The sequence below is a fragment of the Clavelina lepadiformis genome, chromosome 2 (assembly GCF_947623445.1).
Source record: "Clavelina lepadiformis chromosome 2, kaClaLepa1.1, whole genome shotgun sequence".
NCBI classification, from domain to species: domain Eukaryota; kingdom Metazoa; phylum Chordata; class Ascidiacea; order Aplousobranchia; family Clavelinidae; genus Clavelina; species Clavelina lepadiformis.
The window spans coordinates 5,148,275-5,171,110 of NC_135241.1; the positions used below are offsets into that span (position 1 = coordinate 5,148,275).

At 38.3% G+C, this 22,836-nt stretch overlaps 4 protein-coding genes across 7 annotated transcripts in view; 1 reads left to right on the forward strand and 3 right to left on the reverse strand.

The window, feature by feature from the left end:
- The window catches only part of LOC143447501 (centrosomal protein of 290 kDa-like), a 39,927-nt gene extending 31,088 nt beyond the window's left edge, over positions 1–8,839 (forward strand). Inside the window, exons 41-52 of one of the 2 annotated variants that reach the window (XM_076947645.1) lie at positions 4,458–4,571; positions 4,831–4,997; positions 5,075–5,220; positions 5,332–5,480; positions 5,821–5,922; positions 6,113–6,286; positions 6,370–6,540; positions 6,673–6,797; positions 7,038–7,179; positions 7,262–7,338; positions 7,413–7,530; positions 7,825–8,839. In XM_076947645.1, the coding sequence (XP_076803760.1) occupies positions 4,458–4,571; positions 4,831–4,997; positions 5,075–5,220; positions 5,332–5,480; positions 5,821–5,922; positions 6,113–6,286; positions 6,370–6,540; positions 6,673–6,797; positions 7,038–7,179; positions 7,262–7,338; positions 7,413–7,530; positions 7,825–8,091 (1,752 nt within the window). In that variant the 3' untranslated portion in view covers positions 8,092–8,839. The remainder of the gene's footprint in view (positions 1–4,457; positions 4,572–4,830; positions 4,998–5,074; positions 5,221–5,331; positions 5,481–5,820; positions 5,923–6,112; positions 6,287–6,369; positions 6,541–6,672; positions 6,798–7,037; positions 7,180–7,261; positions 7,339–7,412; positions 7,531–7,824) is intronic. The other variant, XM_076947646.1, reaches the window with a different exon arrangement.
- LOC143447505 (uncharacterized) lies at positions 324–4,055 on the reverse strand. Its single transcript, XM_076947652.1, has 6 exons — positions 2,928–4,055; positions 2,661–2,756; positions 1,651–1,739; positions 1,417–1,572; positions 1,085–1,223; positions 324–668 (listed from the first exon to the last, which is right to left on the reverse strand). Exons 1-6 carry the CDS (start codon positions 2,950–2,952, stop codon positions 517–519), a joined length of 657 nt encoding a protein of 218 aa, XP_076803767.1. The 5' UTR covers positions 2,953–4,055; the 3' UTR covers positions 324–516.
- Positions 8,838–13,996, reverse strand: LOC143447504 (uncharacterized). 3 transcript variants are annotated; one of them, XM_076947649.1, is made up of 7 exons: positions 12,947–13,996; positions 11,777–11,952; positions 11,194–11,298; positions 10,050–10,138; positions 9,821–9,976; positions 9,493–9,631; positions 8,838–9,296 (listed from the first exon to the last, which is right to left on the reverse strand). In XM_076947649.1, the coding sequence occupies exons 2-7, from the start codon at positions 11,799–11,801 to the stop codon at positions 9,145–9,147; spliced, it is 666 nt and encodes a 221-aa protein (XP_076803764.1). In that variant the 5' UTR covers positions 11,802–11,952; positions 12,947–13,996; the 3' UTR covers positions 8,838–9,144. The 3 variants fall into 3 exon arrangements, with proteins under 3 accessions (XP_076803764.1, XP_076803765.1, XP_076803763.1); XM_076947650.1 differs by having other exon boundaries at positions 13,620–13,636; XM_076947648.1 differs by having other exon boundaries at positions 11,777–13,996.
- A 421-nt stretch (positions 13,997–14,417) lies between these two features.
- LOC143447076 (uncharacterized) lies at positions 14,418–17,623 on the reverse strand. The gene is made up of 2 exons (XM_076947006.1): positions 15,601–17,623; positions 14,418–15,556 (listed from the first exon to the last, which is right to left on the reverse strand). Exons 1-2 carry the CDS (start codon positions 17,621–17,623, stop codon positions 14,418–14,420), a joined length of 3,162 nt encoding a protein of 1,053 aa, XP_076803121.1.
- Between the last annotated feature and the right edge of the window lie 5,213 nt (positions 17,624–22,836).

Genomic DNA, 22,836 nt, shown 5'->3' on the forward strand with positions numbered 1-22,836 from the left:
GCGTATAGGCCCTAAGCTCTAGCTAGGTAGTGTAACCATTGCATTCGATGCTTGACGCATCCAATGTGCTTGCGACGACTACTGACTGACAACCATCGCATGCGTTTCCTTGCAATTTTGTTGTGCGACTGCGTTGGTGTGCTGTGACGCAATGAAATCCAGTGTGCAGGAATCTTTAGCCATCCGTGAGTTTGGGGTGATATGTCCCCAACATCTCTACATTGTTGACTTGATATATCAATATCAGCCATGCAGGCGTTCCTATAATGTTGTGCTGCCTGATAGTTATATAGCCTAATTGTTGCGTATTTAATGCAGCGAGATTTGTACTTTCACGAAATGTATATTCCAAGAGTTATTTGTGGCTGACTTTCAAAAACGACTCGCTTTGACAAACATATAACAACAACATTAAGGCTAATAGAACACTGCAAAGTCAATCCATCTACACATTTGCATAAAAGAATGAATCTGACTGGTTCTAAATTTGTCGATTGGTTCAGCACTGTAGCCTCTTCAGTATGCAGATAAAAATGCGGGCACTTCTTTATTTATGGATAGTAGTGCAGTGTTGAGGAGTTTCACGGTGTCTTCAGTGATTCCATCTGCCTCTGCCACCTCTATACGATAGTTGACATGTCGACCCAAAGTACTGTAGAGTTTGGCGGCTGGAATTGATAGAAATTGATGTTAAAACTTAACACGGCGTGTTAACTTATTTCATTTTAAATGATTTGTACACGAGGTAGTTACATTGTTTAGTAATCATTTTCAAGAATTCGAAAACAACATGTACAGTATATTGCAAAGGTGGGCAAACTGTGGCTTGCTGACATGTTTTTTGTGGCCCTACTAGCTGAATAGCAGTATCCAGTATTGTTCATTATCCATGCATTGTTTACTGTATTTGTATTGACACTACTGATCTTGCGGCTCGCTACTGTTTGTAGTTGCTACTGTTTGTAGTTTTCCGTATGTCTCTTTCATTGAACAAGTTTTCCCACCCCTGGTGTATTGTATAGGATTAGGCTATCAAGAAACTGTTTTGGCTATCAAGACTGTTTTTAGTTGAAATGGAATTTACCTTTCTTGCATTTTTGACTTTTTTCTGCCCATCCCAGTTTTAATTGAATTGCTAAAATTGCTCCAGTAACCGCTGGTAATATAGTTGCCAATGCTTGTTTGGTATTCGTTGATGTACTCGGAATTTGAAATACAATTACCTTCGATAACATCAAAACAAGTTGCACTTTTAAGTGTTAATGTTTTAACCATACTTGTGATTAATGTCTGCCGCAATATCAGCTAACCATATTTCGTAGCATTAAATTTTATCTAAAAATTATTGTATTAAATTAACAATGCTAATTAAATTAACTGCCAAGGCCTTGGGATTGTTCTTGTGTAAATCAATACCTGTGCAAGCTGCACCGCTATAACTAGTAAGGTAACAATGAGATTCGCCAATTTGAAAATTCCTGTTCTTCTTTTCCATCTTGCGTATTCTTCTTCGAACTTCTTTCGCATAGATTCCAAAGCCGTTTTGTGGTCAACGTCTTGGTAGTTCTCAACCTGCAATCGGTCATACACTCTAACAGTTTTTACGGTTTTCAAGAGACGACAAAGTTTAGCTGTGCGAAAATGACTTACAATTATTTCTCTGTCCAAGAACTTGGGCTTACTGGCTTTCTTTGATGAATTTTTCGGGGGCTTTGTCTCCGAGACGATTGGTTGCCGACCTTTCACCAATAAATTTTTACTTTTGACAATGACTTGAAATTAGACTTAGTTTAGCCTATATCTTAGACGCTAATGTCCTAGCTAGGCCAATATTGCCAAGAAATGTCATGAATGTACATTTTGTCGATAAAATAGAGCTCAATAAAAAAAAAATTAAATTGATATGCAAGGTATAAACAAGAACGAACCGAGAGCTAAAACATCACAAAGAGATTTTCAACGCAGTAAGCGCAGTGCGGAGGCAAGTATTAAATACTGAAGAATTGTCAGTAACATTGACGACCACTTCAAAAAATGTATATCTAATATTTTTTCTATTTGGGAATTATACATTTTAATTGCTTAGTATAGGTATAGGAAATATATGACACCAGTAAGATGAATTATATCAGACACGTTCAACCCGGGAGGCCACGCTGCCGCTTTTGCAAAACTTTAATAAAATTTCAATCAATTAACTTACTCCACTGACTTCAATAGCGCTATGTTCTTAATTTAAATTAATGTAATTGTGGAATCTCTGCGATTAACACGGAAAATGTAAATCATTCTTCATGACAGTTTGTGTTTAAATGCATGGTTCCAGTTTTTATGCAGCCTAAATGTAGTTCACTAAATGCAATTCATAATTCAACGCAGTTGCTGGGGAACGAATATAATTAAGTGCAAATCTGCACTTTGAAAACTTTCGAATTAAATCATCAGGTGTATTTCATGACATTTTGGTGTATTGCATCAAAGCAGTTGCTTTACTGCGTTGACTAACCCTAAAATAACCCTAAGTAAAAAAGGTTTCGGCATTCCGAGCGAGATCTCCAATTTTATTGGAAGTAATTTTATTTTCCTTACTAAAAAAATAAATACAGAACGCGTGGCCATTCAGAAAAGTAAATGGTCCGCCAGCGAAAAAGATTGCTTACTGTGTGTTGGCGTACGTTCTTCAGCTTGACTTGCAGAAGATGTTTCTTTCTTTTTTGTTGTAGTTGTTTCAGGTTGTTGCTTCAACAACGGAGAGGCTGCGGATTGCAAAAATAATTTTCAATCGGGAAACAGTTTAATGTAGCATAGTGCTTTCACCTACGTCGTCTACTAAAAATGTTTTGTTCATCATGTTTTACTGACTACGATCCCATTTGTTGTATTGCACGTTGTAACGCCATTGATAAAAAGAACTACCTGTAACTTACTTTCATCATCGCTTTCCTGAGACATTTTTCTTCAAATTTGAACCTTTTTTCCCAGCGTTTGCCTTCTTGTAGCTTATTGAATTGTTATGTCCACGGTAAATACTTTCTCAATATACTTTTCTTGGACCTTTTCTGTGAATACTAACTTATGTTGATGATTAAGAAGCGACGAAATGTTGTTACTACCGACACCATATGTGAACGGAAAACAACTTTTTAACAAAGTTCCAGTTGAGTACTCTTTTCGCATCCGTGCGTAGCAAGCATGCGTTTCCGCTATCCTCCGTGCTGCACGCAATATATGATTAAGTGAAATTGCCACCTGGTTGCCGAAAAATACTGCGAAAGTTCAACTGATTTGTTGTATTCGTGCGTAAACTTTTTCAGTTACCATGAAAAGAAAGTTGACGCTATTACCGCATTGACATCCACGCAGTGTGTTTCAAAGCGGTACGCACGAATACATTTTATGTCAAAGCATAAACACTTTTCGCTTTAATATGGTATGAAATCATAGATGGAATATAAATTAATGGATCTCGGAAATGGAAAATGGAACACACGATTGTACACTGTGCGCATAGCAGGCGCACTTGCTTCGGTAAAACTACATAGTTTGGTCGTCGCTTCCGTGAATATTTTATTCGGTGCATGACGGATGACTGCTTTTAGTGACTTAGTCGAAATGGTAGCTTTGACATAAATCAAAACGACGAAAACATCCGCAAATTACTTGAAATTATTTTTGTCTCGTTACTAAAAACAACCTTAACTTATTATGTATATAAATTTCATGAAATATAACAAAATTGCTTAGCTTTGTAATTAAGGTTGAAAAATGCACATCAAAAACATAAGGCTTTGGAGTTATGACAGATAATTGTTGGCCATATTGAAACTATCTTGTTTCGGAAACAAAGCTACCGCTCAGCTGACCACGTAAACAAAAGACTCAAGCAGCCTGAATGTGCCCATTTTAAACCCTTCCGCCGCCACATCTGCGTGTTTTGTATAAAACTCGTGCTATCCGTACCTGCATGCTGCCAAGTCGTATATAAATGTTCTAACTTCGACATGTGGTCTACCATCCGCATGTTTGAAAGCTATTTTCCGTGCATTTCTAAAATAAAGCAGCCTCTCACCTTGCAAGTTTTTCAGTGAGGTTGTCGTAAGCAATTAGGAAGCGATAACTACCCCCAGGGTCATATAGAATAAAGCGATTTCCTTCACGGTTATTATGTAATGTGTGTATATATTCTGTTATCATTACAAATTGTTTTTCATTCTTTGATATCTGTGTTTTGTCTGCGGTTACCTAAGTGTCATTGTGACGTAACATTTCGTTTTTGTTCTCCATTGTTACCGGACGCCGTGGTAGTTAATTAGGTAGGCGCCGTGGCTGTCAAGAATGAAATGTTTTGTTGACGGCGCTTTACTGAGTTAACTTTACAAAGTCAGCTAGGCAATAGCTACGGTAAAAGTATTTCTAGTCATCTGTAACGTCATTAAGTTTATTAACTTTTTGATTAGAATGCGATTGAAGTTGCAAAATGGGAAGCGAAGAAGCACTGGCAAGGAAAGGTCGATGATCTCAGAGACAAGCTAGACAAGAAGGAAAAGCAAATACAAGCGATTGAGAAACAGGTATATGCTTTTGGAAATCTTTAGTTGCCTGTTGCTCATCTGTTCCCTGTCTGTCATCTGCAATGATCCCAAGCGCGCAATTTCTTTGTTAGAAATGAAATTTATTCGCAAAAAATACTGGCATAGCCTTTTATCTTTGTTACAACTTTAAAATGTCCTTGACACATCGTGATGATCCTTTATTTAGTTTACTTGAGTAACTTGATCCTTTATGTACTTCACTTCACCCTTTATTATTACTATCAAATGCTTAATGCAGGGTAATACGCTCCGTGATACAATCACTCGGCTTGAACGCGAGAAATTGAGACGGTCGGCTGCCCCGATCGGTCCGCCCATTCATGCTCAAGCCACGACTGAAGAAAGTGCTCGACCCAATGACCTCGCCGTGAGGAAACACCTACACCACATCGAAGAACTCAGCCGGTAAGTGTGCGCTAGGCTTTCTGTGCGCTAATTCTTTTCAGAGAACGTTGATTGCTAATTTAGTAATGTCTTCAAAGTCGTTTGCATCAACTTGGTGAAGAAAACAGCGACCTTCGCAAGGAGAAAGTCCTCCCAAGAGAGAAATTCGCAGCAAAGATGGAAGTCAAGAATCAGCAGTTGTCCGAAAAACTCGAAGCTTTGCAAAAAGAAATATTAACAGCTGGTAAATGGAATGCTCAGTCCAACTAATCAGAATATCTTACTTTAAAGCTCCTTAGATATACATTTGTGTGGCGAACAAATCTTATTGTTTGCTGTTAAATTATTTACTTAGGCCTACGTCAGCAACGCGACGAGACCCTGGCCGAACAGTTTCAAGAAAGAGAGAACAGCATGCAGGGTCGAATCCTTAAGCTTTCCTCAGACGCTACCCAGCTTATGTTTGAACTGGAACAAATTAAATTGGACGTTCCAAGACTTCAGGTGCTTGAGATAAGTCGTAGTTCTCTTTAGTTACTTGAATTGTTGTCGCTACTACAGCATGTGTCTGTCTTCTGACAACATTATTTTTTTGGAATAGTTATACTTCATGTCTATTTAGACAGATAATCGTCATATAAGTTATTTCTGTGGCTTTCAGCACCACTATTATGTATAATTGTACACTATTGTATGTAAACGGTCTTTATCGGAAGCGTTTACCGTTGTTAGATAGTAACTATCATTAGCTTAGTATGGTCGTGTTGTGGACTTTGATGGTTTGGTCAGTGTCTTTACATAGAAACTAGATTTTAAGGAAAACGTTTTTATGCTTATGTTTCAGGAAAGGGTGGAATTTCAACAAAATTATATCAACTTGTTGCAATCGGAGAAGAAAGAAGCCTTGGCAAGGTTGGACAGGATGAAAAATCAGCAGAACAAAAAGGTTTAGCACGACTTCTAGTTACAGCGATCTTATACGTTTTTTTGTATGAGATTGATGTATGAAGCAGCTCATACTTCTGTTAAAATCTTTTTATCACTTTTCATCATCCACTTGTTTGGGGGTAACCCAACGTTAACATTGTTACTAGTGTTGTGTTAAAACCAACTGTAGCCTTTGTTACATTATGTAGCAGCCAGTGCAGGGTACAAGCGGGAAAAGCATCATTGAACTTGAAAAGACGGTTGTCCTCATGAAGAAAGTCGTCGAACGCGTTGAAAGGGAAAACGAACAGCTAAAGAAAGCTCCAGGTGTTGTCTCCAATCAAATTATGGACGAACTTAGAGCCGAAAATCAACTTCTAAAGGTAAGAACCGGGTCCGCAGTAGACTGTACCTTGATAGATGTCTTGTTCGCTATTTCGTTTGACTACCGCTTTGCCCACTTTAGAACCGTGTCCATGAAATGACACAACAAATAGGCGGGCAACTAAGTATGCGTTATGAAAGCAAAACCCAGTCAATCGATCGCCTTATTAAAGAAAATGAACGGATGCGTAAAGACATGGATAGATATGGAAAAACCAGAGACAAACTTACGCAATCAAAAGTCGCTTTGCAGGTACTTCTAACGTTCTGGAATTATGAAAGGTAATGTGGTAAGCGAATAAATGCAATGCAAAAGCTTTAAGACTAGAAAAAAGTCAAGGCAAAGTAAGCTGCATAGGTATGTTAATGTTAGAAATATTTTCAGGCTGAAAAAGATAAATTGGCCAAAGAACTAGAAGACATGAAAAAACGGCTTGAAATTGCAGAGAAGAAAGCTCCAAAACTTGCCGGTACTGGAAGCAAAGGCTACAACTCTGCAGTTACCAGCAGGTAAAAACTCACTTTTCTAAAGTAAAGCTTTGTTTGTTAGGAACTACTCCACACACAATATTTATAAGCTACTTGTGGTAAACATGTTGCATGAAAAAATAAAATATAAAAAATAAATAATTTGTATGGCCAGGAAAACTTTATCACTAAACCACCCAAATTATTAATAAAATATATTGAGTGTATGAATTTGTATGTTTTGAGTAAAAATTTATGTTTCATATGAGCTTCATTTTGTAGAATGTTGGAATCTCGGCTTAAGAAGTCAGAAGACGAACTTGCAAGGAAAGCAGCTGAACTCGCCGCACTTAAGTCCATGATTCAAGAGAAATCTGCATCCGAGGAGTTATTGAAAGACGACAACGACAGACTCCGAGAGCAGGTGAGTTGATTTTGAAAATGATCCCTGCATCTTAACCCAATAAGAAACAAAGCAGTTAGAGATTTACTTTCCTCTTGCGCAGATTGAAATCTTGGAGAGATTCCCGCCTGGTGCTGGCGGTTCTGAACCGAATACCATCAGGGAGCTGCAGATAGCCAGGTTGGTTTTTGTTGTGGTACACTGCCCACCTATGGACTACAGAAAGTCCTGTTTAACATTGTTTGTGAACGCAGACTAACTGTGGCAAGATTGGAAAGTGAAAAATCTGAGCTTGCTCACGAGGCTGATTTACTCAAGCAGAGATTGAGAGCAAACGCCAATCATACTGGACCAACATTAAGTGAAAAATCGGTATGTCTATAGCTAAAAGCTAAGCTCTAGAAAATTGTTTATAACTTTCGAAAGTGAAACGTTTAATCACGAAATCAGCATAAGATGACCAAAATTTAGTGGCAGAGTGTTTCAAAATTCAGTAGAAGGGAAAAGTGTTTGATCACAAGTTATTTTATGAACTAGTTCATGGATGGATGACGCTCGAAAATATGACTAAGCAAATTTTAGTTCTACAGTGTACTCAAATAACGAAAGTACGAGATTACTTAAAAAGTGCAGCATGACTATTTCTAAAAAATCTTTTACTATCAGAATAATGACGTCAAATCTCGTGCCGAAAACCTCCGGCTGGAGACAGAAATTCGACTGATGCGGCAAGAACGAGAAAAGATGAATGAAGATATGAAGAAAATGAAAGAAGAGCTCTCTCATTTTGACACTGATTTTTTCGACGAAATCGAAGACTTAAAGTTCAATTACGCAGAGAGCGTGAAAAGGAATCTTTTGTACGAGGAACAGTTGCGCTCGTTTTCACAGCAGTTTGGTGTTTCCATAGACATCTCAAACAGCGACGACTAACAGTAAGACATGAATTTAATTTTTGAAAAGGTGCCAAATCCGGCTACTTTGGCTGGTACTTCTTTTTTGCAACCGGTTAAGCCTCTACTAATCGCTAGCACTTTTATGCAAAGGAACCACCTCAACGTTTGACTGAGGTTACGTGTAGTAGATGCTAGAATAAGTTAAACCTTCTTATTTATTATAATCCATGATTTCGGTGATTTGTGACTTGTACATATTCATTTCGCCATGTTGTTGTCACATATTTGTACTTGTAGTGTAGATTTTCACTGTTTACCTATGTAAGATTGTGTTTCTTATTTATCGAGGTAGATTTATATTTTTGTACTCCCATACTTTTCTATGCCAACAAGAGTTATAAAATCAATGAACGACTTTATTACCGAAGGTATAGGATAGGTCACATATCTCATTATTAGAGTTAAATACTTTATTGCGTTTTGTGAATATACTTAATCGTATGATGTGAAAATTACAAACAGGTTTTTAACTTGGCAGATAAACTAAATTTTTTAACACTATGGTTAACGAGGTTAATATTTAATCGAGCAAAACGGATTCAAAATGCGACGTTTTTACGTCAATAGTAACAGCTTAAAATCGTGTATTTACCGCGTGTAACTGGTCCAGTTACTATAGGCAGGCGGACACCGTATTTTATCACGAAGAACGTGATGAACTGCCTGAAGTAATACCCTGGTAGATTAAATATGCAGCTTGAATTTGAGCGACCAACTTTAAAATTGTTAACACGATTATTTTTTTATTTACAGTACAGCACTAAGTACAAGATAGCAGGTTAGCATATTTCATCACATTTTACACAAAATCTGTCAAGGCGTTGACAATTTGCAATCATGTCGATAATTTACGAACGCGTGTTTTCGTCAATGCGTGCACAAATTACAATAAGCGTATAATAGTGTCCCGTTCGGCCTACACAGCCGCTGTGACATACATAATACAACGGCATCAAGATTAATAGAACACAGTAAAATCAGTTCATCTGCATAAAAGAATTCCCCCCTATACATCACTTTGCCGATTGGTTCAGTACAGAGTTAAAAATGCTGGCACGTTTTCATTTGTGGCTAGTAGAGCAGTGTTGATGAGTTTTACGGTGTCATCAGTGATCCCATCTGCCTCTGCCAATTCTATACGATAGTTGACATGTTGACCCAAAATATTGTAGAGTTTAGCGGCTGGAATTGATAGAAATTAGTTTGTTAAGACATAGGCAACATGTTAATATATTTTATTTTAAATATATTATAACCTATACACGAGAGTCTTATCTTGCTTAGTATAACGAAATCATTTCGAAAAAACATGTATAGGCTATCAAAAAAGCATGACTGTTTTTAGTTGGCCTTAATTTTTAGTTAAATTGGGATTTACCTTTCTTGCACTTTTGACCTTTCTCTGGCCATCCCAGTTTTAGTTGAATGCCTAAAACTGCTCCAGTAATCGCTGGTAATATAGTTGCCAAAGCTTGTTTAGTATTTGTCGGTACGGTCGGAATTTGAAATACAATTACCTTCGATAACGTCAAATCAAATTGTAATTTTGAATGGTAAGGTATAGGTTATATACTTTTAATTAATATCTGCCGCAGTGCCAGCTAATCATGTTTTGCAACGTTAAGATTTATATAAACCTTATTATTTTATATAACTTCGCCATCAAAATAAAGTGTCATTCCTTGATATTGTTCCTATACTGATACCTCTGAAAGTTGCACCAATATAACCAGTAAAGTGACAACGAGATTGGCCACTTTGAAAACTCGTGTTTGGCTTTTCCATCTAGCATGTTCATTTTGAAAATTTTTTCGCATGGCCTCCAAAGCCGTTTTGTGGTCAATGTAATGATGGTTTTCAACCTGCAATCAGTCAATCCAATGAGTTTACAGTTTTCAAGTGATGACTAAGCTTAGGTGTGCGACAATTGCTTACGATTATTTCTCTGTCCAAGAACTTGGGTATATGGAATTCCTTTGGTGGAGCTTTTTTGGGCTTTGCCTCCGCAACAGATGGCTGCGTTCCTACATCAATAACATTTTGGCTTGATGATGATTTAAAATAATGTTCTGTTTAGCTTATCTACCTGGACGCTATCATTCGAACTGGACTAACTTAATATAAGCGAGAAATATCTTGAATGTACATTTTGTCGAGGAAATAGGTGTTTTACTTTTTACAATATCTTTTTTATCGATATCCGATATGTAAGGTAAACGAGAACGTTTACCTTACAAACAAACACGAATCAAACACTAAAACACCACAGAGAGACTTTTGAGACAAGACACCGTTAGTTACAGTGACAACCAGCACTTCTTAAAATAACTATTCCTTTTCTTCTACGTTTGCCTTTCCTTTTGGTAATAATAACAGATTCTACTTGTTTAATATCGGAAATATATGGCACCAGTAAGGTGTATTTTATAATAACTTGTACCAGACACGTGCAACCCGGGAGAACAAATACCCCCTTTGAAATAATTATAACGAAATTTCAATCGGTAAATTTACTCTACTGACTTTAACAACGTTATGCTCTTCATGTAAAGGTGTTTGTGTGATCCTTGCAATTAGCTAGTAAAAAGTAGCCCATTCTTCATGACAGTTTGCGTTCAAAATGCCTGGTTTCAGTTTCTGGTGTGGCTTGCAGTTTACCAAATTCAATGCAATCATCGCAGGGTATATAAAATTAAGTCCAAAACGCAAGAACTGGTAATTTTTTTAGAAAATATCGTATGTAAGATCAAGTTTTCTCTGTAATTGCGTTTATTTTTTTGACAATATTTTGACAGAACTATCACATGTAGGCCTACGTTCAAAACTTTAAAATTAAATCATTAAGTTTATTTGTAACGAAACGTATTGCGTCAAATCCGTTGCTTTACTACTTGTAGGTTTACTGTGTTGACTAAATGTAAAATCATTTGGCAAGTTAAAAAGTTTTTGGCATTCTGTGTAAGATCTCCAATTATGTTGGAAATAATTTCAAATTTTTTACTAAGAAATATTAATACAAAACGCGTGACTATTCAAAAGGTTGCACATGCATGGCTTAACCAACATTTTTTCTGAATACCTAGTGTTGATGGAGTAGGTTCATCTTCAGTTCGACTTTCAAAATGCGTTTTTTCCCTTTCTATTTCTATTCTTGTTTCTGGTGGTTGACTCAGCAACGGAGAAGCTGTGGATTGCAAAAATAATTTGCACTTGGGAAATAGTTAACTGCAATAAAGTGCTTTCGCCTACATCGTCTACTAAAAATCTTCATCATGTTTACTGGCTAAGATCTCATTTGTTGCATTGCATGTTGTAACGCCTCTGTCATAACCTTGGTGCTTAAGTATAACTTAGAGTCAAAAAGTAACTAACGCTTTATTAAATTGAATTGCGCTAGTCCTAAAATAAGACATATAATTAGTTACGATTACGAAAGACGTTACTGTAAACTATATAACACTTATATAAATTAACCATTAGCATTAGGACTCCCAAACGACCAGCCAACACTTGGCTTACTAAAACTGAATAACGTCGTACAGACCAAACTCAGCACAAAACGCAAGAACTCATTAAAGCGGCGTGATTATGCGCGAGGCAGAAAGGAAAATAACAGCAAGAAATGTCACCACAGCCATTGATAAAAAATACCTTTAACTTACTTTCATTATGGTTTTCCTGGGACATCTTTCTTCAAATTTGAATCTTTTCACCGAGCGCTACCTTCCTTTGTATTATTGAATAATTTTGTCCGCGGTGATATCTTTTCCATATACTTTTCTTAAGACCTTCTTTTCGATGACTAACTTTCGTTGATTAGCAAACGGAAAACTTTTACCTACAACATTATACAACACATATTAACCGAAAGATTGTCACTAATTTCTCGGAAAAAAATCGTACGTTCGAATTTTGTAAGGAAGTACTGTTGAGGATGATAGACTGAGGCGACTCAACTGCAGTGTATTGGTAGCAGGTGAAAAGTTTACGGACGTGTAACAGAAAATTACAAAACTTCTAGAAACATTTATCGCAACCAATTCTTTGAAGTGGTGGATTGTGGGTTCTGCTAGCTACAAACCCACTGGCAAAACTAGGTTTACCAGAATGCTTACAGCCTAGGTCTAAAGAAAATAGACCCTGGGAAAGATAGTGACTATGCAGAAATGAAAGGATATATTCTAGGCTATCATGTACACCATAAGCATGTTTTCAACAAAACTCTGTAGGTGCATGGTTTGTTTATGAAACTTTAGGCCTACTCATTTAAATTGCAGTATCGTAACGTCAGTGTTTGTCAGCAGTATCGTAGCTATCTATACTTTTTCGTCGGTTTGGTGGAGGAGATTTTAGAACACCTGCTGACTCGAATCTACGCGATTGGTTTCGATACTTTGTTGCGCTACCTTTGCGATGCCAAAGGGCAAGACATGAACGACACTTTTCCCTGTTCAATGTAAATTTTCCAATTTTGGCAAAAATTATGTAAAATAACAACAAACAAACAAGTAGGTGTGTGTGATAATCCGAACTAGCACTTAGTTAGGCAAATTCATCGTTGATTTTTCTACATCAGTTGGCTGTGTAAAATAGGTTTGACCTAGTTCTATGTAAACTTTAAGCACGCGGTAGGCTTAATTATCATATTTGTTCTCTTGTGCTAGTGTCTCGTCTCACTGACTCTATTTGTTTTTATTCTATTCTATAGATCTGCACCTGCACCGATTATGTTTGCATATACGTACAGAAAACCCATAATTTTTAAAACAATTCATAAGCAAAATGAAAGTTTCAGTACAACAAGCTATTTAACAAAGCCTTGTAACCTTTACCTCTATGAAAGTAAAGTTTGTGGTGTTGAAATGTCTGTGGTTTATTTATGCCTGCCTACTTTTGTCATCTTGAGACTAAGAAATTCTTTGCGCGACTCAAACTTGGTAATAATTCACTGATCTCTACAGAGCTACATACGTTTTACGTTTTCGGGCTTTTGCATGCACTGAGCGTGTATTTTCCGATCGATTCGGTATTTCCGTTTCCATTTTGTGGCTTTCCTTGAAATTGAGATCGAAAAAGGTGAACACTTTCTATGAATTGTTATTTTTTTTACCGATTGCTGATTTTATCAAGCCTGCAGAAAATAAGCAGCCTATATAAATCAACTTATATTTGTTGAGTTCGTGAGCTCATTCATTCGTCACGTTAAACTTATTACTGTATAGCGATGAACCACTGCATTAACCTGTGAATGTAGTAAGTTGTCTAAACGAATGAATGAGGAAAGAGAGCTGAGCCTCAATGAATCCGAATAGTATTCGATACCCAGTGGCGCTACCGTTGTAATGTACATATTGTTTTATTGTTGTATCGTAATACACCTAGGCAAGGCATTAACAACACTTGCTCCTACTCAGTGGATCTGGAAATCAGTTATAGTTTTGGGCAAAACGATATAAAAAATCAAACGGAAACAAATAAAAAATGGTTGTCAATCTGTATACTCACAAAAAGGCTAGCTAGCTAGCTCGGTAACCGAACCTCAAGCGATGAAGAACTATCGTCTAAAGTTTATATAAGTCGTGCAAAGACTTTCAAATTTTTCAGCCCAACAATGAAAAACATTATCAAACTACCATTAATTAGTGTTAATATAATATCTATGCATGAAATAATTAATCTCTCTTTTCGAAACCCACGTCCTCTCAGGAGGTTTATGGGGAAAGCAGCTCTAGGAGTTCCTGGAACAGTTCGCGATCTTTCGCCACGTCTGTCAGTTCGGCTAAAGGGATACCTAGTCGTCACCCGGCCAGGTTATTGATGTAAATGCACCATCTGGTTCTTGGTCGAACCGTTGGTCTTTAACCGGTTGGTGTAGCAAGCATGACTTGTGTACTAAATGATGCCGTTATTCTTAGCTTTATTTAACGTAAATCATTCATCTGAAATAATAGAATAATAGTAACACAATAATAGTAGAAAAGCAACACAACCTCACGGCTCAAAAGATGCTCGTTTGTGACAATACGAACCGTGAAGTAATCTTAGTCTTCGACTAAGGAATGCCCGAAGCAGAAACAAACACAAGAAATAATTAAGATAAAACGAGGCGAGTTAACAAAAGAATTTTCATTACATTTTCACCTGGCCTATAATAAATTTGGTCTAATGACTGTGGTTGTTATAATGGACTTGGTATATACATTGGCTTGGGCTTGCAATAAGCACGTACTCAAAATAACATATACTGAACGCGTATCGTATTACGTGCTGATAGGTAATACAAGTTAGTCTACATACGAAATTTCACTGTTCGCCATAACGAGCTGGAGGTACCCCTTTGTTGGTTCGGCTTGATCGGCGAAGATTTCTTTCTGTCGGCATGTTCTGTATTTCTGGTTCGTCCATGACAGGAGCATCGTTTTGAACTTCAATGTCTGGTGAAGCTGGGTTGCTTATAAATTTTTCTGTGACGGGTATTTCATCTCTGCTTGGCGCTTCTTGAGGGCATGGTGAGAGATCGTTCAAAGACACTGTAGATTCCTGTCCGTCTGGCCGTCGGACGCGTGCATACGTTGGATTTGTATCTATCAATTCAACTTCGTCTACCAAGGGATCGTATTTACTGTTGCGTACAAAACGTCGGAGGTACACTTTATTGGGAGCGATCAGCCACGATGGTATTGAAGGTCCCGAGGTAGAGCGTCGGTCAAAGGAGACACAGGAATCTACAGTGTCTTTGAAGTCGATGCTAATTCGTTCCATTGGCTTTGTAGCTTTTATTAACGCCGTCTCGGGAGGTCTGTAAAATCGTGGTTTATTTTCAGCGCATATCTTACAGTTCGAACATACCTTCCGTATTTCGTCGGTTGAAAAAGGTAAGTTCTTCATGCGAATAAAGTGCAACATTCTGGTGACTCCAGGATGGCCCAGGTTATTATGGATGTCTTCTAGTTGACTTGGTTGATAGATAGAGGCGCTGGTTGATCTTGAGAGACAGTCTGCGACCGGGTTCATTTTGCCAGGACGGTAGCGAATTGAGTAATTAAGAGAGGCAAGTTCCAAACGCCAAGTTTGGATTTTATTGTTTTTGATTTTCGTGCGACGACGATTGTCAAGCATGTAAGCTACAGATCGCTGGTCAGTTACTAGTTCGAAGCTTTGGCGTTGTAAAAGATCCTTCCATTTCCGAGTAGCTTCGATGATTGCAGTCGCTTCTTTTTCTATAGCTGGATACTTCAATTCACTTCCGTGCAACATACGTGACATGAAAGCGACCGGTCGTCCACCTTGATTTAGAGATGCTGATATCGCAACATCTGAAGCGTCACACTCAACAACAAATGGCGTAGTCTCATCAATGGATTGTAATGAGGTGGTGGCCAGTTCCGTTAGAAGCTGGTGAAACGCTTGCTCGGCATCTTCACTGAGGGGAAAGGACTGGACTATCGTTAGTGGTTTCACTTTGTCGGAAAACCGTGGAATCCACTTCGAATAGTAAGACAAGAAGCCAAGAAGCCAAGAAGACGTTGTAGAGCCTTTTTGTTCTGTGGGAGAGGATATTCTTGAAGTGGCTGTAGTCGGTCAGGATCTGGTTTGATTGTTCTGTATTGAACTTGGTAACCAAGAACGTTGATTTGAGAAACCGATTTGACAGTCTTGCTTTCATTGAATGTTAAGTTTCGGCGTTTGAATACGGTAAGCAGTTTTTGGACATTGTCGTCATGTTCTTGTTGTGTCCTACCACAGACCGTGACGTCATCTTGGTATGCAAAAATGTCGTTCAGATTTTCTTCATCAATGATGCGGTCAATTGCTCTCTGGAAGTTGATCCCTCCGTTTGTGACGCCATATGGGATTCTTTTGTATTGCCATAACTTGCCATTAGCTTCAAACGCTGTGTAGACACGGTCGGTTTCCAATATCGGAATCTGATGATAGGCGGATTTCAAGTCGAATTTTGAGAAGACGGAATACTTTGCAAGTTTATTTATCAGGTCATCTATTCTTGGAAATGGATATGCATCTACGTGAGTGTAAAGGTTAATCGTTTGCGAGTAGTCCACACACATTCGGGTTTTTCCTTCAGTGCGAACAACTACTATCTGTGCTCGCCACGGAGACCGACTGAGTTCAATTACATCATCATCTTGCATTTTTTTGATTTCTTCTCGAATAAATTGTTCATCAGATTTGCTATACCGCCGTGATTTGACTGCAATAGGTTTGCAAGATTTTGGTAACTGTGGAAATAAGGTTTCCATTGCAATAGTGGCCGCTGGTAAGGCACAGACTATAGGTTTGGATAAGGTAAAGTCTTCCTCAATACCACCGTATTTGATTATAAGCCGATTATGCCGTTTCTGGAATGCTTGGCCTAAGATCACGTCGCTGCATAAGTTGTCCATGACACCGAGTTGTACGTTTTCGTATTTGCAGTTGTTAACGACGATGTCGGTTGTGCAGGAACCTAACATTGTACATCTTAAGCTGCTTTGTGCCATAGATACTTCTTGACGTGTTGGGGTTATTGGAAGATTCAGTGATTTTGCGGTGACGGCATTGATGTAGTTATCGGAACTTCCAGAGTCAACCAGAGCGCATAGGTTTTGATCACGTATTGATATCATTAGCGCCGCTTCAAGTAGGTTGTGCGGATAAATGGCACACAAAGTCGGTGTAGCTTTTGCTACTGTAGCGACGGTTTTCGAAGGGTATTTACTTTTACATACCTTCAGGAAATGTCCAATTTTTCCACATTTGTTGCACGTGAGATGTCGCGCTGGACAAGATCTCCTCTCATGAAAGTCATAACCGCAAAAATAGCACTTTTTCTTCTTGAAGGAAGCTGCGATATACGTCGTTGTTTCTTTAAGCTGCTCACCTTGATTCTCTGTTTCATTTTTGATATGATGACTTTGCGGGTTTATGGAGGCCGATGAGCATGTTGTGCTGTGCATGTTGTATGCGGAGGCATTCTTGATCGCCATGTCTAAAGCGTTTGCTTGGTCTACTGCTGATTCGAGAGAAAGGGTCGTATTTTCTAGAAGTCTTTGACGGATCGAGGGAGATGAGAGACCGTTAATAAATGCATCTCTACAGAGTTCTTTGCGATATTGTTCCGCAGTAACATCTTTGCACTGGCAGTTTTTGCTGAGTATTTGTAACGTTTGCATAAACTGCGTTGGGGACTCGCTTGGTTGCTGCTTTCTCGTTGCCAATAAGTGGCGAGCAAAGATTTCGTTCGGTTTCTTGACAAGTAAATCCTGCAAGATTTCAACAGCAGAGTCGTATGTATTGCAATCTTCTATGAATTCAAATATCTCCGCGGACACAAAATTCGTCAATAGTTGAAGTTTGTTGATAGGAGGAGCTGTAGAAATTTGTTCTTGCGCAAGTTCAGCTAGGAAGTTATCAAACGTTCTTTTCCAATGTTTCCACAATTTGCTGGCGGTTTCGCAGTTGATGTCAACTTCTAGCTTGGCAGGTTTCAGCGCACTTGTTTTAGACATGTTATTGTCAGCCTACAAATTACGTTAAATAAATTGTACTAAATGATGCCGTTATTCTTAGCTTTATTTAACGTAAATCATTCATCTGAAATAATAGAATAATAGTAACACAATAATAGTAGAAAAGCAACACAACCTCACGGCTCAAAAGATGCTCGTTTGTGACAATACGAACCGTGAAGTAATCTTAGTCTTCGACTAAGGAATGCCCGAAGCAGAAACAAACACAAGAAATAATTAAGATAAAACGAGGCGAGTTAACAAAGGAATTTTCATTACAACTTGGTTTGCAAGTCTTTCCTGAGGCATTCTGATGACGTGACCAAACCATGATAGTTGGGATCTCTTAATTCGAAGAAGTAGGGGCTCAACATTTAGAGATTAACCGATTTTTGTTCTGATCTATTGTAGTAGCGTTACACCATAAACCCTTCTTTAAGATCCTATTTCTGAAGCCTGTACCCGTGAGCGCACACGTTCAGTCATTATTATCCAAGATTCATGACCATAGGTGAGGATTGAAAGGAAAACTGGCTTAAAAATTGAGAGCTTTGCGGTCTTAGAAAGCTCTCGCTTCATGAAAACCGAACGTTGAACCTTAGGCATGACTGCACTTGCTTTAACAATTCGGGTGTCTAATTCAGTATCACTGGTAATTGTACTCCTAGATGCTTGAACTTCTCTACATTTTCAGTGTTTCTCCGCATATTTGCAGTGAGCACTGAACAGGATTTTTTGAGAGGCTTAGTGCCTCAGTTTTCTGTATGCTTATTTTCATCCCGGATTCATTGCAAACAGTTGCAAAATGATCGAGTGCATGTTGAAGATCATAAGGTTGGGAAGAAGCCAGAAGAACTAGGTCAGCTGCTTCCAACCATGACCCACTCTTCGAAAAGACTGTGCCTGTCAAATATTTCACGGCATCGTTTTTCAAGACATTTGGCATACACCTTATCAGGTAGACAGGCAGAGATATACCTTGATAATTGAAGCACTCCTTCTTGTCATCTTTCTTGTGTATTGGAATGATAACACCCATTTGCCAATCTCTTGGTGCTTTACCTGAACTCCATGCCCCTTGACACGCACGGGTCAGCCAGAGGATTCCTCCTCGGTTCATGGCCCTCAACATTTCAAGCCGGATTTGATCACTACCAGCTTGGGTAACTTCGACCTCAGTGAGATTATTTTCTTCTCCAAAACATGTCGTTTGTGTGTTCGTTGATGTTTCTGCGACAGGGTTCAATAGATCTTTAAAATAGATAGATCTTTCTCTTTGGTTAGGAGGCCACCCTGTTGGTTTTAATAGACTTTGCACTTTCACCTCCTAAAGAAATCTATTCATCTATACAGTCTGCCATCCCGGGGACTGGTGAGCATTCCCACACCCGCCTGGGCAGAGACTGTTGGATTGACGCTAGAGTAGAAAAGTTTCGGAGACACGGCGCTTTCTTCAAGAAATCCTTACAATATCTACGCGGTATCGTTTGGCTTCTTCAACTAGTTTCTGCTCCTCTTCTGTCAGAGAAATGACATTCCAGTTTGCAACTGTTAGCCTTTGACAGATTTGTGAGCGAATACGCGTAGGATCTCCAAGAGTACAAGTACGCAGCGCTTTCCCCAGTCACTTTCCCAAATACGTAGCGGACACATTGGTGGGTTTCCATTTCTGGGCAGCTTGTGGGGGAGAATGTCGCTTACTTTTCGAACGACCCCCTCTTCCTAAAACTCGAATGCGTTCCTTGTTAAGACGAACGATGCAGTATGTTTATTTTTGTTTTGTACACTTTTAGTCTGATCTCTTACTTTCGACCTGACCTGGTATGGGTATGGCGATTTACATTCTACAATTCGTATGAAAACATAAGTCGATCTACCACGCCGTGTTTCAGAGGAATAACATGTTTTGAATGTGTTGAGTTCTCCTGTTCTGTTCTTAATGAATTTTTGTAAGCTCCAGCAGCATTTCAAACCCCTAATGTCTCGATAAATTCTTCTTTCCTGGCTCTTCCCGCTTATACGGCTAGTCACATAACCAGCGTTTGCTCTTTGAACCTTTAATAATCTTCAATTTCTTCACTGGTGTGCACTAAAAACAACGTTTCTCATTATGCGCCAATAAAAACACCAGTCCATCTTACAGAGAACAAAACATAGAATGAAAAGTAAAACTCTTGTCCAACAAACCACAGCGTAATCAATTGTAATTAAGGTGTGAGATTAGAAATTGCGGGCAGCGTAACATGCCTCGGGAAGGAGTTGTAGGTAATGGGCCTAGGGCCATTTTTATATGACCTTAAAAAATCAATAATATGACTTTATTTTTTGGAAAATATGACTTTATGTGAAAATCGTGTATTTTTACATGCGAACAACGTCACTCACGGAACTAAAGAGTAAAACATACGCAACATTACAGTAATACACATCCATTTTTATTTTAAACCACTGTTGTAGTACAGTTTCATGTAGTGTGGAATGTTAGAGTCTTTGAAGTTACGATTTGGACGTAAAAATGACTTTAGTAAGGAAAATGAGCGCTCCACAGACGCTGATGTGGGTTGACACTTCTGCAGTTTTGCATAAAGCGCTGGTGAAATGTCTTGTCTTTGTAGCTCCATAATTTGTTTCACATCGTTTTTGTCCAATCGCTTCTTAATGTAATTTTTGAGCTCAAGCGGATCTTTTCCGAAATCAAGGGCATTTAGATCAGCATGGGCCTCTTTGATGGTGTACGTACAACTTTCCATTTTGAGTATTAAGTTTGAAATATTGTTGTAGTGGAGGCATATTTCTGTTAACTGACTAGTCAACTTTGGATCGTTGACTGTAACCGTCTGTGACTGTAAGTGTTATGTAGGCTAATCCTACAGTTTGCCTTCGTTCAATCAGAAATTGCCTTACTTTCTTAGTGCTTAATTGCTTCACCGCTTAAATTGGTACTTTTTATTTAAAGCATACAACGATATGACTTTATAACTCAAAAATATGACTATATAACTTAAAAAGCTGATTTATGACCTAACCAGGAAAATATGACTTTATATGACTTCATAACTTTCTTAATATACCTCATAGGGATGCGGTTTTTGCGTTAAAATTGATTTCACGACTTACTGATGCATAGAAAAAAATATGACTTTAATGACTTTAAATGACCTTAGTAATGGCGTAAATCGTTTACGTGTGTAGAAAACTTATTAAAAACAATAAAAGTAGTTACAAGTGGCATATCGATAAATTTAATTATTAATACCAAACACGCGGTCACACATTGCGTACAAGAATGGCTGCAAAAATACGGGTGGAATACATCTTAATATACACCAAAACCCATCGTGGAATACATCTAAATACATGTCTAAAAACATTTCAAAGTGCAATGCTAAACTAACACGCCTGACAGCATTCTTATGAGGTTGGCCAATTTGTGAACTCTTTTTCTTCTTTTCCATCTAACGTATTCTTCTTCGAACTTCTTTCGCATAGCCTCCAAAGCCGTTTAGTGGTCAACGTCTTGGTAGTTCTCAACCTGCAATCAATCAATTCAACAAGTTTACGGTTTTCAAGTGACGACAAAGCTTAGATATGCGAAATTAGTTACGATTATTTCTCTGTCCAAGAACTTTTTTGAAATTGAAAATTTTTTGAGCTTTGTGTCCACAACATATCGCAGCCGACCTGTTCGAGTCTAGGTCAAAGTAGCCGAGAAATATCTTGACTGTAAATTTTTTCGAATGAAATAAAGGTATAATATCAACTGTTTTTAATCTATGCTTAAGATAAACAAGAACGAGTCGAGAGCCAAAACATCACAATGCAGAAAGTACAGCACAGTGCCAAGTAGGCTACTAGCCTAAATAGTGTTAATACCAGTGACAACCACTTATCAAAATCTTTATCTAATTTTCCTTTCCATGTGGAATTATACATTTTAATAGCTTAATTTTGGAACGAAATGACACCAGTAAGATAATAATTTGTATAAGACACGTGCAAGCCGGAGAGCATAACCCTCGCAACAGCCCTTTCGGCCCGCAAGCACTGGTAGCAGATGCTAGGACTGCGGATTTAAACTGCGTCCATTCCATCTCAATGCCCTCTGTGCATTCTGAAAGTTCCTTGAACTTGGTTGACGAGTTGCCAGCAAAAGCTTTTTGTACATCCTTGCATGCTAAGGCTTACCACTCGATTATATAAGACAATCTAGTTTTAAAAAAACTTGAAGATGCCAGAGGTTTCAAGAGATTCAATTTTGCAGACAACCAGGTGGTGATCGGTAGATAGCTCAGCTGCCCGCTAAACTCGAACGTCTACCACAGGAGAAAAAAGGTCGGCTGAAACGATAAAAAAGCTGTCGACGACCACTGTTGTGCACTATCCTTCACCACGTATACTTGTGCACATCTCTGTGTTGGAAAAAGTTGTTAATAATGCTAAGACCTTTGTTACAACATAGCTCTAAGAGACACTTTTTATTCTCATTTGTGTCTACATCACCATGTTTATCAATAACACCCTTCCATGTATTGTCATCAGTTCCAACATGGTACTGAAGGGACTACTATTACGGGAGCCTTGAAAATTGAACAAATTAAAGGGATATTTGTGATGCACGCGGTTTTGTTACACCAGAAAAGATCAGCATTTTAATGATTTCCAAAACAATTAGGCTATATAATTTTTAAAAACTTTTCGAATATATGTTCGCGACCGATTTTTGCTGGCCCTTGCAGCGGACCACTGTACAGCTTTTCACAGCTTGTCTGCTTGATGTCAGGCAGGAGCAAGATAATTTTGTAATCTTTGATGATCATTTTGAATTGATTGTCATTAGGCCAACTAATCTGATAAATTGCTGAATGCTGATGAACTTGAATTCAGAATTTGTTAAGAAGTTTTATGCTACTTAACGACATGCGAACTTAAACAGGTACGTACTTTAGCGAAACTTTCTATGATTATTTGCAATAGTCACCGCAGTTAAAACTGCTGTAGAGTTGCGGGCAAGAGAAGGAGAGAGAGTTATGATGTAAGCATGTTACGGGTGTTTATTTTTGCTGATGGCTATTGATCAAATAAAAACTTATTTGCGTTGTGTTGGGACTTGGGTCCACAATGTTCAAGCTTGCGCATTACAACCAAGCAATGGTAGGAACTGAATTTGGAAAATGCCTTAATTAGACCGTGACCTGGAAAAGTTTCACGGGGTC

Coding starts and splice junctions, on each gene's coding strand:
- LOC143447076 (XM_076947006.1), bottom strand. CDS start 17,623: ATGTCTAAAACAAGTGCGCTGAAACCTGCCAAGCTAGAAGTTGACATC. Junction 15,557..15,600: donor TTCTTGTCTTACTATTCGAA/GTGGATTCCACG, acceptor CACTAACGATAG/TCCAGTCCTTTCCCCTCAGT.
- LOC143447504 (XM_076947649.1), bottom strand. CDS start 11,801: ATGTCCCAGGAAAACCATAATGAAA. Junction 11,299..11,776: donor CCAGGAAAACCATAATGAAA/GTAAGTTAAAGG, acceptor TGCAATCCACAG/CTTCTCCGTTGCTGAGTCAA. Junction 9,977..10,049: donor TCTTGGACAGAGAAATAATC/GTAAGCAATTGT, acceptor GACTGATTGCAG/GTTGAAAACCATCATTACAT.
- LOC143447505 (XM_076947652.1), bottom strand. CDS start 2,952: ATGTCTCAGGAAAGCGATGATGAAA. Junction 1,740..2,660: donor AGAACGTACGCCAACACACA/GTAAGCAATCTT, acceptor TATTGGTGAAAG/GTCGGCAACCAATCGTCTCG. Junction 1,224..1,416: donor TAGCGGTGCAGCTTGCACAG/GTATTGATTTAC, acceptor ATGTTATCGAAG/GTAATTGTATTTCAAATTCC.